The sequence below is a fragment of the Aquarana catesbeiana genome, linkage group LG02 (genome assembly GCF_042186555.1).
Source record: "Aquarana catesbeiana isolate 2022-GZ linkage group LG02, ASM4218655v1, whole genome shotgun sequence".
NCBI lineage: Eukaryota > Metazoa > Chordata > Amphibia > Anura > Ranidae > Aquarana > Aquarana catesbeiana.
The window spans coordinates 296,156,641-296,170,819 of NC_133325.1; the positions used below are offsets into that span (position 1 = coordinate 296,156,641).

At 39.5% G+C, this 14,179-nt stretch overlaps 1 protein-coding gene across 1 annotated transcript in view; it reads left to right on the plus strand.

Annotated features, from left to right (window-relative positions):
• Window positions 1-14,179, plus strand: part of TMCO3 (transmembrane and coiled-coil domains 3) — a gene marked incomplete in the record, with an annotated part of 97,974 nt that overhangs the window by 39,143 nt on the left and 44,652 nt on the right. Inside the window, 3 exon segments of the mRNA XM_073614556.1 lie at window positions 2,923-3,109; window positions 5,528-5,645; window positions 12,379-12,574. Coding sequence (XP_073470657.1) covers window positions 2,923-3,109; window positions 5,528-5,645; window positions 12,379-12,574 — 501 coding nt within the window.

Consider the following 14,179-nt stretch of genomic DNA (forward strand, 5'->3'; position numbering starts at 1 on the left):
GTGAGCATTTTGTATCTACTAACATGTTAATACATTGATTTATGAAGCTGGTGGAATGCAGACTTTTTACTACTGTCTCAGCTGCTTAGTTCACTGGCTGTTCTGATAACAGAGCTACTTTATTATGTTAGGAATTTTTGAGAATATGAATTCAAATATAATTAATCATCATAGAGATGGACACGTGTCTGTAAAGTTGGAGTTCTTCAGCTTTCTGGAACTATTCTCTTTTCTCACTTTGGCCTATTCGCCTCTGTTCACAGGTACAACAGACTACAGGTTTTTGGTTATTTTTTTTTTTTTTATTTTCTTTTAACACTTTTATGTTTGTTTTTGTTGCCTGCATACAATCTTTGTTTGGCAAACAAACATTTAGTACATAATATTGTATAGGTCAGGGGTAGGTGACCTTTGACAGGGGGAGATCTACCTGAACAACTTTGAAAGAGATCAAAGATCACCGGGGTTCAGCCCCATTTCTTTTTAAAGAAATTAACTAGCAAGGCCTGACAAAATAGTATGGCAAACTTAGAAAAATATAATAAAACATATGTCACTCTAAAAATACATGCTTAGTCTACCTTTTGGATGGTGTTAGTCAGTAGGACAGAGGTTGGTGGCAGTGGGGCAGTAAATGGTGTCAGGTTTTTTTATTTTTTTTAAATTTTTTTCAAAGCCCTGTTGGGGGGCTTTAGTGAAAGGGGAACACATGGGGGTCCGGTAAGCAGAAAAAAAGAACAAGGACAGGAGGGGCAGCGGGGGAGGCATTTACTGGAACCAATCCCCTGGATTTTCCTCCTGCAGCAGCTGTATGTTGGTGGGAGGGAGAGGAGGAGAAGCTGGCTTTCAACTGCTGCAGGAGGAAAATAAAGTGGATTGTCAGAAGAAAGGTATTTTAAAAATCTTAATTACCAGCAAGCGGCTGGGGATTTGGATTTTACTGCCTGAAAAATTTTGAATCTCTAGCCACTTGTTGGGAATGGGTGGGGGGGGGGGTGTCAGAGGTCACTACTATAGGGGAAAGGGGGGTAGAGGACACTACTGTAGAGGGTCATGTGAAGGACAGTAGAGGACATTGCTACTGGGGGAGAAAAGGACATTACTGTGGGGGTTGATGTGAAGGGTGGTAGATGACACTGCTATGGGGTGGCTCTGCCCATAGCAGTGGCCTCTGCCCCCTTATCACCCACACCCCCACACAGTAGTTTTATCTGCCCCCCCCATAGCAGTGTCCTCTACCACCTATCACATCACACCCCCCCCCATATCCATGTCCTCCATGTCCTCTGCTTCTTTAATATCACCCACCATAAATAAGCAGTTTCATACCTGTGTACACAGAGGGCGTGGAAGGCAGCAAAGTTCTGGATGGAGGGTGGCAAGCGGCTGAGGATTCAGATTTTACTGCCTGTAAAATCCAAGTCCCCAGCCACTTGCTGGGGAATTCAGATTTTTACAATACCTGTCTATGGGGGGGGGGGGGGGGGGGGTCAGAGGCCACTGCTATAGGGGAAAGGGGGGCAGAGGACATAACTGGGGGGGGCATGTAAAGGGCGATAGAGAACACTGCTATTGGGGGGAGAAGAGGACAGTACTGTGGGGGGTGGGGGGGTGGTTGTGTGAAGGGTGGTAGAGGACACTGCTATAGGGGTGGCTCTGTCCATAGCAGTGTTTCCCCCCCCATTGCAGTGTCCTCCACCACCCTGCACATCACACACAATAGTGTCCTCTGCGTCCCGCCCCCCCCCCCCCCTTTTTCCTCATAGTAGTGTCCTCTGGCTCCCCTCCCCCCTGTATAGGTTGTTTGTCTTGAGGCTCACTTGGTCCAACTATGAAGCCTCTGCCAGAGTAGACTTATAAGGCTCATGTCTGTCTTCTGACCGTGTGTGTTTAAATGTCAGCTTGAGCTAATGTCTTGCTAGACTCTTTATTGCAATAAAAAATATTCCCATAAGATTATATGTGTATTTGCTTATTTAATGCTTGTTATTTATAAAACCTCCCTTGTGTTGACACTCAAAAGCCCAAATCTTGGAAGAGATTTCAACAGCCCCTGCACTCAAGTGACAATTTAGTATGCCCCTACTTTCCTTCTGTAGGGAGGTGAAGGGAAGGGCAGAAGAACTTGGCCAGCACAAAGGGAAATTGGACACTCCCAGAAGAGCAGAGAGCTATGACGTGCAGTGTGGAGGGATTTTATTAGTAATCTCTTCTAGCAAATTCAGTCAACAATTTCAGGGCATGGATCTATCTTTGGTAGCTCCAAAGAGGTTAGAATGAAAGGACCACCTCTCTTTTTCTTTGGGTAGATGCTCTTTATGCAGTATTTTAATCTAGATAAACCATTTAAATGTATAATTTCTTTTCTTTTTTTTTTCGACTCAGATATTTAAGAATGGTTAGATATGAATGGGAAGCCACCCAAAACTGCAAGAGTTTGGTATGTAGCTGCTGTCCATTCAGCTGCAGTGAGCCGGCAGTAGGAGGCGGTGGTGTGATGCTCATTTCAGCGCATCATGCAGTTACCTTTTTATTAACTCAACGTTGTTTGAAATGCACAGAGGTAACACTTCATTTATGTCACTGTACAAGCAGTGCGGTGTTTACAATGATATGTGGTCCGATCCTGTGCACTGCCATAAAATGCAGCATATCTGCATTGTATTGCAGCTCGGGTGTGAATAGGACATAAAGAATATGTAAAGTGGCCCTCAAGGTAGTAGAAGAAGACTGTCGTTTAATTAAATAATTAATTAGTTATAGGAAAACATTTTTTTGCAGACTATTACTAGATGATCTTGATTATAACTTTCGTAGAATGAGTAGAAAGAATTTGGACTGTGTGTACCTTCTGAGATGTACAATATTGTGATTTAATCTTGGCTAAGAGAAATGAGACTAAACATTTTTGTTGTCCTGCAGGTATGGAAAATAGCTGTGCAAGGACCATGCTTCATGACTGTTCTGATGATTGCATTTGGTTTGCTTTGGGGCCACTTCCTGCAAATCAGACCTACTCAAAGTGTTTTCATATCAACTTGTTTGTCTTTGTCAAGCACACCCTTGGTATCCAGATTTCTTGCGGGCGGGTCTCGTGGCGATAAAGATGGTAAGAAGACACTGTTCATATTGACATTTACAGTGGGGACGGAAAGTTTTCAGACCCCCTTAAATTTTTCACTCTTTGTTATATTGCAGCCATTTGCTAAAATCATTTAAGTTCATTTTTTCCTCATTAATGTACACACAGCACTCCGTATTGACAGAAAAACACAGAATTGTTGACATTTTTGCAGATTTATTAAAAAAGAAAAACTGAAATATCACATGGTTCTAAGTATTCAGACCCTTTGCTCAGTATTTAGTAGAAGCACCCTTTTGATCTAATACAGCCATGAGTCTTTTTGGGAAAGATGCAACAAGTTTTTCACACCTGGATTTGGGGATCCTCTGCCATTCCTCCTTGCAGATCCTCTCCAGTTCTGTCAGGTTGGATGGTAAACGTTGGTGGATAGCCATTTTTAGGTTTCTCCAGAGATACTCAATTGGGTTTAAGTCAGGGCTCTGGCCGGGCCATTCAAGAACAGTCACGGAGTTATTGTGAAGCCACTTCTTCGTTATTTTTAGCTGTGTGCTTAGGGTCATTGTCTTGTTGGAAGGTAAATCTTCGGCCCAGTCTGAGGTCCTGAGCACTCTGGAGAAGGTTTTTGTCCAGGATATCCCTGTACTTGGCTGCATTCATCTTTCCCTCGATTGCAACCAGTCATCCTGTCTCTGCAGCTGAAAAACACAGCCACAGCATGATGCTGCCACCACCATGCTTCACTGTTGGGACTGTATTGGACAGGTGATGAGCAGTGCCGTGTTTTCTCCACACATACCGCTTAGAATTAAGGCCAAAAAGTTTTATCTTGGTCTCATCAGACCAGAGAATCTTATTTATCACCATCTTGGAGTCCTTCAGGTGTTTTTTTTTTTTTGGCAAACTTCATGCGGGCTTTCATGTGTCTTGCACTGAGGAGAGGCTTCCGTCGGGCCACTCTGCCATAAAGCCCAGACTGGTGGAGGGCTGCAGGGATGGTTGACTTTATACAACTTTCTCCCATCTCCCGACTGCATCTCTGGAACTCAGCCACAGTGATCTTTGGGTTCTTCTTTACCTCTCTCACCAGGGCTCTTCTCCCCCGATAGCTCAGTTTGGCCAGACAGACAGCTTTAAGAAGGGTTCTGATCGTACCAAACGTCTTCCATTTAAGGATTATGGAGGTCACTGTGCTCTTAGGAACCTTGAGTGCAGCAGAAATTTTTTTGTAACCTTGGCCAGATCTGTGCCTTGCCACAATTCTGTCTCTGAGCTCTTCAGGCAGTTCCTTTTGACCTCATGATTCTCATTTGCTCTGACATGCACTATGAGCTGTAAGGTCTTATATAGACAGGCGTGTGGCTTTCCTAATCAAGTCCAATCAGTATAATCAAACACAACTGGACTCAAATGAAGGTGTAGAACCATCTCAAGGATGATCAGAAGAAATGGACAGCACCTGAGTTAAATATATGAGTGTCACAGCAAAGGGTCTGAATACTTAGGACCATGTGATATTTCAGTTTTTTCTTTTTTAATAACTCTGCAAAAATGTCACCACTTCTGTGTTTTTCTGTCAATATGGGGTGTTGTGTGTACATTAATGAGGAAAAAAATGAACTTAAATGATTTCAGCAAATAGCTGCAATATAACAAAGAGTGAAAAATTTAAGGGGGTCTGAATACTTTCTGTCCCCACTGTATATCTGCACAAAAACAGATCATCCTAAAATGGATTTCACCATCCTGGAACCTGCTGCAAGGCTGACGAATATAAAATAGTTTATTCATGCATTCCACGATCCCTAACTTTAACCTGGCCCTTAAACTATACCTGACACCTAACATTGTCCTCAACTGAATCTTAAAACATAACCCCTAAATTAACATAACTTCCTACAAATAAGCAGTTAAATTTACATATTGAAAACATATAAGGAAACCATTTTACCTTTTGAAGGGTTTTTTATACTGCATCCAGTGATTTACACAGCACAGCCCTGTATGGCAGGGCATTAAACCTGATTTTTCTCTGCTGCAGTAATACTTGCATATCTTGTCCCTCTCCCAGCCAATGACTGGACCATGAAAAAGAAGCAGCGGATTGATGAGCTCATCTGTCATTCTGCTGTTTGCTACCTTGTTGGTACTGGAGAATATTGTACTGCTTCTTCCTCTCCCAGTTTGAGCTTTACTAAATAATAAATAGATTACTTCAGGATCAGAGTGGAAAATTGATGGCAACAGTCATGTTAAAAACTGCATTCTTCTGACATTTCTTTGTGAAAATTGGCTCAGATTAAAACATTGAAATCCAGTTAAAATGCAGTAAAAACATGAAAAAAATAATTTCAGACCTTTTTATACTCTGGCCTATATATTGACTTTTGGAAGAGAACAGTATTAAATGCTTTAAACTTTAAACCACTTGTTATCTCTCTGCAGGTGACATTGACTATAGCAGTGTACTACTTGGCATGCTTGTAATGCAGGATGTTCAGCTAAGCTTGTTCATAGCTGCAATGCCAACTCTCATTCAAGCAGGCGGGAACACTTACTCCAGGTAAGTGTTTCAAAATTAGAATATGCTTCCAAGATATAATAGTTTTTTTCCTGTGATTCACTCTTTTGGGTAAATTGTGTGTATATTTATGCTTAAAAGATGTACGTTTTTCTTGTAGCAATATTTAACCTTTTTGAAAATTTAAATGTTTTGCTTAGCAAAATGTTGAATAACCATAACACAAAAAAGGCCTTTTCATTTTGCCAGTTGCCCATAGCAGCAGGTCAGTTTAAAGCTGTCACAAGAAAAAAAATAGGTATGATTGTAGATGTCTGCTGTATTTTTGAGTAGTGACACTATCCCTGCTAGCAGATCTCTTTTGTGTCTAAATAGAAACTATTGTTGCCCCACTTTATTTATATTTGAGACTTTTCATACAATCATAATGCAGCATTAAAAACATGCTTGTAAATCCTTCACACTTAGAATATATATTACTTTCAAAAAAAGGTTGGATGAGAAGGGGCATGATTGAGAGTGGTAGGATTTTGTTTGCCGGTTTAAAGCTGACCTAAAGATATATAGTATATTTAAAGCAGAAAAAAAAAAGTTTTCTAGCAGAAAGGCTATAATTACAGAAAATACCCTTTAGGTTTCCTCTGCCATTAGAGCCCTTTTTTTCTATTTGCACATGAGCAACTCAATGTGCAAACTCTGCATGGCTTGGGTCCCGGGATGAATTGCCTCCCTGGTGCATGCACATTATGACAAAAGCCCACTGTGGTGATGTTCACTTTTTTGTTTCTTTTTAAGCTCCTTTTCCATCTATTGCTTCTCCCAATAGAAATCTCAGTGTAAGATTAGCTCCAAAACTTGATCTGGTTATGGTGACTGGCCCACTGCTTCTGGCTCTAGCTGGTAGCAGGCTCCGTATAAAAAAAGGCGCTGGCTGCTAAGGCAGAGGGAGATAAAAATAACAGTACACTTTTACTGATATTGTCCTAGTAAGCAGCAAAAGGAAGGGGAGAACCTAAAGTATATAGTTGACATCAGGTCCACTTTAACAGAAAACTTGACCTGAGAATTATGTGAACTTCCACTGCTGATTACTGACAAAATGCCAGTTGCCTGACTGTCAGTTTGACCCAAAAGTTTCCTAACATTAAGTCACTGATGGACAAGTATGCATATCAGGAGTTCTGCTTTCACTTTGGCTTTCTTGATCTGAATGATTGTTCTGCAACTGACATCTCCAGAATAAGGTCCACAATCTTTAATTTTACCCTTTAAAACAGTTTTTCCATAGGAAAAATTCAAGTATAGCAACTATATATTTATAAATAACTGCAATGGGCTATCATTACTTTTAGAATAAAGATAACCATAGATGTGTGTAGTAGTACAACATATCCAAGGAACTTTTTGTCAAACTTCGGCACCTTGGGAAACTCAAATAATTCTTGTTTTTGTCAATGGTACTCTTTATATCTCGGGAAGTAATAAATGTTTCAGTTTTCCCACATTGAAAGGAGAAATGAAAGCCATTCTCAGAATGATTATAATACCCCTACACCACTGTGTATGGGAGAAGTGTTGCCTATCTTAACACCCCTTCCAATCACAGTAGTGTACAACATATAAAGTGAACAGTCCATCCGCACTTTTTGTGGTAAAAGTGCTCAGTGTCACTGCAAACAGAAGTTCACTCAAGGTGCGAAAAAGTGCCACAAATAAAATGTTCTGCGATGGAGTTCCTCCAATGGCCGCCCAGAGCCCTGTTTTTATTAGGATCACCATCCAGCCTTGGTACAATCCTCTAAAATTCCCTTCATAAGCTCAGAGCAGAGAATGCCAAGGCATAAAGGCAGAGAGGAGAGCCTCATATACAGCTGGTAAAACATTTTTCTAGGTAAATATATTTCTAAAGGTGCTATTTACATTACATTTTCACTACTTGTTGGTAACAACCCATACAATCCATACATACAAAGAAACCAAAACAAATACGTTCAGAAATTAATTTATGTGTAATAAAATGGAATGACACAGCTTAAAAGTATTAAACATGCTAACTGAAATTTATTTAATACTTAGTACTAAATCCTTTGTTGGTAGTGACAGCTTCAAGACACCTCCTGTATTGAGAAAGTAGTCGGATGCATTTCTCAGGTGTGATTTTTGCCCATTCTTCCACACAAACAGTCTTCAACTCTTGAAGGTTCCGTGGGCCTCTTCTATGAATTCTGATCTTTAGTTCTTTCCTTAGATTTTCTATTGGCTTCAAGTCAGGTGATTGGCTGGGCCATTCTAGCAGCTTTATTTTCTTTCTTTGAAACCAATTGGCTTTGCCTTTAGGCTCATTGTCTTGCTAAAATGTTTACCCTCATTTCATCTTCATCATCCTGGTAGATGGCAGCAGTTTTGTACCAATAATTTATCCTTCCTTCAATGACAAGAAGTTTGCCAATACCGTATGCTGAAAAACAGCCCCACACCATGATGTTCCCACCTCCAAACTTCACTGTTGGTATGGTGTTTTTGAGATGATGTGCAGTGCCATCTGACCTTCAAACATGGTGTGTATTATGGCATCCAACGAGTTCAATTTTGGTCTCATCTGACCAGACTAAAGTCTCCTAGTATTTTACAGGCTTGTCTAAATGTTGTGCAGTAAACTTTTAAACAGGCTTCAACCTGCTTTTTCTTCAACAGTGGAGTCTTGCATAGTGAGTGTGCTTACAGGCCATAGCGGCTGAGTGCATTACTTATTGCTTTCTTTGAAACAATTGTACCTGCTAATTCCAGGTCTTTCTGAAGCTCTCCCCAAGTGGTCCTTGGCTCTTGGACAACTCTTCCGATAATTCTTTTTACTCCTCTGTCAGCTTGCAAGGAGCACTTGGTCCTGGCCGATTTATGGTAAAAGGTTGTTTTTTCCACTTGCAGGTTATTGCCCTGATAGTGCTCACTGGAACATTCAGAAGTTTAGAAGTCCTTCTGTAACCAATGCTATCAGTATGTTTTGAAACAATAAGGTTGCAAAGGTCTTGAGAGAGTTCTTTGATTTTACCCATCATGAGATGTTTCTTGTGTGACACCTTGGAAATGAGATGCCTTTTTATAGGCCATCAGTTGAGATTGAACCAGCTGATATTAGTTTGCACTGACGAGGCAGGATTGCTTTCTAATTACTGATAAATTTCAGCTGGTGTCTTGGCTTTACATGTCTTTTTGCACCTCCCTTTCTTCATGTGTTTAATACTTTTTCCCTGTGTCATTTGATTTTATTACACATAACTTAATTTCTGAACGTATTTGTTTTGATTTCTTTGTATGCATGGATTGTATGGGTTGTTACCGACGTGGTGAACATTTCATGTCAATAGCACCTTTAGAAATATATTTACCAAAAAAATGGTGCCGTGTTCAATACTTATTTTACCCGCTGTATGTTTATAACAAAAAATAACTTCAAAGTATTGCACATGCATCAGTTGAAAGGCATCAAAACCGCCATGCGTGTAAACCAGAAAGCATCAGATCCACCAAGATGACTGCCATGCATTCCAACAACAGAAGTGACATTACCCGGAAGTCCCTCCCTATGCATTTTATCATCAAAAAGCAATGTCTTCAGAAGCAAGTGGTGTAAGGGTAACATGTGTTGTACACTTTAAAGCGGAGTTCCACTGTTTTTTCTTTTTTATTAAAAGCCAGCGCAGGCATTGCAAGTGTGGGCTCCTAGCTGTGAAACTAAACCAATAAATACTCGCGCTATGTTACAAATGTGAAAAACATATGTGATCAAAAACTCGCAGCTGCTGCCCACAAAAAAAAAAATAAAAAAAAAAATATATATAAATATAAATATATATGTATATGTGTGTGTGTGTGTATATATATATATATATATATATGTGTGTATATATAGATAGATATCTATCTCTCTATCGATATAGATATAGATATATAGATATAGATATAGATAGATAGATAGATATATCTATATATATTTATCTATCTATCTATATATTATAAAAAGACAACAACAAATTGAATTGTCAAAGTTAAATGCAGTCTCTTGCAACATGCTAAAGTGCTCCAGATAGTTAAAAGGTGCTGAAGTGCTTCATATACAGTCTCTTACAATGTGCTGAAGTGCTTCATATAAATTAACTGTGCCTTGTGCCAAACTCCACTCTTGTATCCCCACTCACCAGATCCAATGGACCCTCAGCTTTGCAGTCTGGGGGTCAAACACGCTGGGATCTGGTGTTAGCAGATGGAACTCTGGGACTCCTCAGTAGGATCTCCAAACATGAAGGATCTTGGGGGTGACCAAAATGACTACCAGGCTCGATTAAAAACACATGAAATCTCATAGTGAAGTATTGTTAAAAAGCTATGTTATTGCGCAATTATAACCACCCTTTACAAGATTACTGACAAAAACAGGCATGAGACAGAGAATGAACTCATCTGAGTTCACCGAGGGCCGGCGTGCGTTCCACTAAGGAATTCCCCAAAAAGTCTTATACTCTTTTAGATCAAACAGGATTTTTTAGTTAGGAAAATGTGTAATCTACAGAACTTCCAAGTATAGGAATAGGAAGACTCATTTCAAGTCTCACTCCCATGGGAGATCTTTTGAGATCAAGAAATTCATCACTTGTGGAACTACATATGTCTCCTATCTCTTGTCCTCTTGTCCTGTTCCTGTGGTCTCCAATATGTAGGGAGAACCACAAGGAGGCTGGGGATAAGGTTGAGAGAATGAGAGAATATGTCAATAAAATCAAAGGGTTTCAGGCACCACAGTTTGTCTAATCATTTTAGACTTTTAGACTTTTCCACAATAGAGACCCAAGAGGGTTGATCTCTTGTGGAATATAGGGTAGAGGCAAACTGGAGAGGGTCTAATCTCCCAGAATGAAACCCAATGGATCCGTAGGCTGGGTACTGTGAGTCCATTTGGCTTGAACATAGAATTTGATTTAAATTGTTTTTTATCCAGTTGGTAGAATCTATATTGTTTGATGGGTATCATGAGTTTTTTAGGGTAGAAGAGCTACCCTTACTCCACTGGCACAATCTGAACTTTTTTGGTTTATTTTTGTTTTTCTATTCATAGTATTACATCATTTTTGATATCATATTTATTTGTTTTTTATTTGGATTTTTTTTAACCATTATTTTTATCCAATATTCAATTTTAACAGAATTTTATATTTTTGTTACATTAAAAAATGTTTGTATTATGTGGAAAGGAATTATCTCTATGATGTGTATCAAGAGGCTTTTAACGATTGCATATGTAAATTGTACACAGGAAGTGATGTTATTTGGGTGGAGGAAGTTGGTGCTATTGCACCCATGGGAATTGGCAACATTTCATTGGTTGATGATAGAGGAGGTATCGCTCCTTGGATATAAAATTGATCATGTGAAACTGGAAGTGATGTCCTTGATGACGCCCTGGAGGAGGGGCGAAACGCGTTGCTGCATTTACGGTTTTACAACCACTGACGCCACTTCCGCCCTCCGTGGAACGCGCTCCGGCCCGCGGCAAACCTGGATGATTCCATTCTCTGTCTCATGCCTGTTTTTGTCAGCAATCTTGTAAGTGGCGCGTATGATTGCGCAATAAAATAGCTTTTTAACAGTACTTCACTATGAGATTTAATTTGTTATTATCGAGCCTGGTGGTCATTTTAGTCACCCCCAAGATCCTTCGTGTTTGGAAATCCTACTGAGGAGTTCCAGAGTACCAACTGCTATCTCCAGATCACAGCGTGTTTGACCACCAGAATGCAAAGCTGAGGGTCCATTGGTTCTGGTGAGTGGAGATACAAGAGGGTAGTGTGGCACACGGCATAGTCAATTTATATGAAGTGCTTCAGCACTTTCTATTAATTTGGAGCACTTCAGCACGTTGCAAGAGACTGTATTTCAGGGGTAGGCAACCCGGGGCCCTCCAGCTGTTGTGGAACTACATTTCCCATGAGGCATTGCAAAGCTGGCAGTTACAGTGCCTCCCAGAGGCATGATGGGACTTGTAGTTCTGCAACAGCTGGAAGGCCCCAGGTTACCTACCCCTGCTGTATATGAAGCACTTCAGCACCTTTTTACCTATCTGGAGCACTTTAGCACGTTGCAAGAAACTGCATTTCACGTTGACAATTCTATTTTTTTTTTGCCTATTATATTGTATCACAACTGCAAGCGCGGTTATATATACATTTCCTTACCTGGCTGTGACAGCTTGTGGCTTCACAGCCAGGAGTGTACTACACATGCACGAGTCGCGCTGCGCGTCCTGAATGGCCAAGCAATCTTCTGGGACCTGTGACGAAGGGGAGGGGAGGAGTCACCTAGGCGGCGCAAGCGGAAGTGGGACCTGGGTACCTGTCAAAACTAGGTATCCACTCTCCCGCCCCCCCCCCCCAAAAGAAAAACAACAAGCCAAATGTAGGAGGTGAGGAGTCCTTAAAGTGGAAGTTCCACTTTTGGGTGGAACTCTGCTTTAAGCAGCAGCTACCGGTATTGTATAGGCAAGGTTTTTTTTTTTCACACTGTAGCGCAGATGATTGGTATTGGGATTAATTCTAAGAATGTTACTATTGGCTTGGCCCTGGAATGCATTAAATCTGACGCCGCCTTTTTTTTTTTCTTCTTTTAAAGCACATTAATATTAAATTTGAAATATGAATACATTTATCCCTACTTGCTTGCTTTACACCTCCTAGGATATATTCAGTCTCATATTTACATTTTTTATTTGTTAATGTGTCCCTAGTGTAGTCCTGGAGGTTTTCCGAATACTGGCACTGATTGGACAAATCCTTTTTTCCTTGCTTGCGGTCTTTCTTGTCTGTCTTATTATGAAGACCTATCTCATTGGACCTTATTATCGAAAGCTGCATACAGAAAGTAAAGGAAATAAGGAAATTCTGGTCATGGGAATTTCTGCATTTATTTTTCTTATGCTCACGGTAATTTTCTGTATATTTATTTACATTTTTAGTTTCATCAGCAGGGCTGCGTATTCAGAAAATGCTTTGTGAATATATTTCCGGTAGCCTTAGTATAAGTGTAAGTTCAGAAAATACATATATATGTATGTATTCTGGTTTGAATTTCCTTTGTCGGGCAGCACAGTGTGGTCTTTGTGGAAGAGGAATGAATATGTCTGCATATTTTGCAGTTTATGTATGCAGTTTATGTATGCTGGAAATTCCTTTTTACAGCTCCTCACACTGCAACATCCATACATGTATTAAAGAGAGAAGAAACCTAGGCTTTACACTTCTCACAGCTGCCGATGAATACATTACTGTGTACGGTTATGTTTCTGTATCCTACAGCAACTCTGCACATTCACAGCCCTGATGGAAATATGAAATAACATCTCTTCATATAGATTATATGCTCGTAAAGCCACGCATAAATCTTTCATCTGGCCATAATTTGGATTGAATATATTAGTGTTTTAAGGTATAATTATATTATTCGTCTCTTTACTGGGAACTGTGTTCAACTTGCTTCAGATCCATATTATGTTACATAATTACATAGTAGGTGAGGTTGAAAAAAGACACAAGTCCATCAAGTCCAACCTGTGTAAATATTACGATAATACAGTTAATAGAAAAACACATCTAAAACAGCTGACGTTGAGGCGCGAGATGAAATGAAGATATCATCTTTGTGCTACAGTTCCCATATGCTGAGCATTTCCTCTTTCACAGCCACAGTGTTTACTCTGTATCTCATGCTGAAGAATCCCCCAGACTTTTTGTCATAAGATTTTGAAGAGGAGAGAAAATGCAGGTAGTTCAGAGGTGAAGCCAATTTATAGACAGAAATAATGAGAGATGCTAAAGTTAATTTAAACCTAGTATTGATGATTCACATTAGGAGGGGTAATTCTCTAAGTACACAATAAAATACTAATTCACAGGCACTCAACACTGCTAGTTCTATAAGTATATGTGAACCCTTAGCTTGTAAAACAACCCATTCAGTTGAAAATGGACAATGAAAGGTAAAACCTTTGTGTATGTATGTATATGTATATATATATATATATATATATATATATATATATATATATATATATATATATGTATGTATATATATATATATATATATATATATATATATATATATAAAATATATTTTATCATTATACCGTATAATATATTATACAGCAGGGACGGAAAGTATTCAGACCCCCTTAAAAAAGAACAGCCTACCTTTCCTCCAATGGTCACTTGGAAGATCAGTGTCCTGCTGCTTCTCCACCTCTAGCTCTCTAAGCCCTTATGCAGCTGAGAACAGAGGTCATGTGATCTTTTTTTTTGAGTATATATACACACACACTAATATAATAAATATATATACATACTTACACACACACACATACACACACACACAGTGGGGACGGAAAGTATTCAGACCCCCTTACATTTTTCACTCTTTGTTATATTGCAGCCATTTGCTAAAATCATTTAGGTTCAATTTTTTAATGTACACACAGCACCCCATATTGACAGAAAAACACAGAATTGTTGACATTTTTGCAGATTTATTAAAAA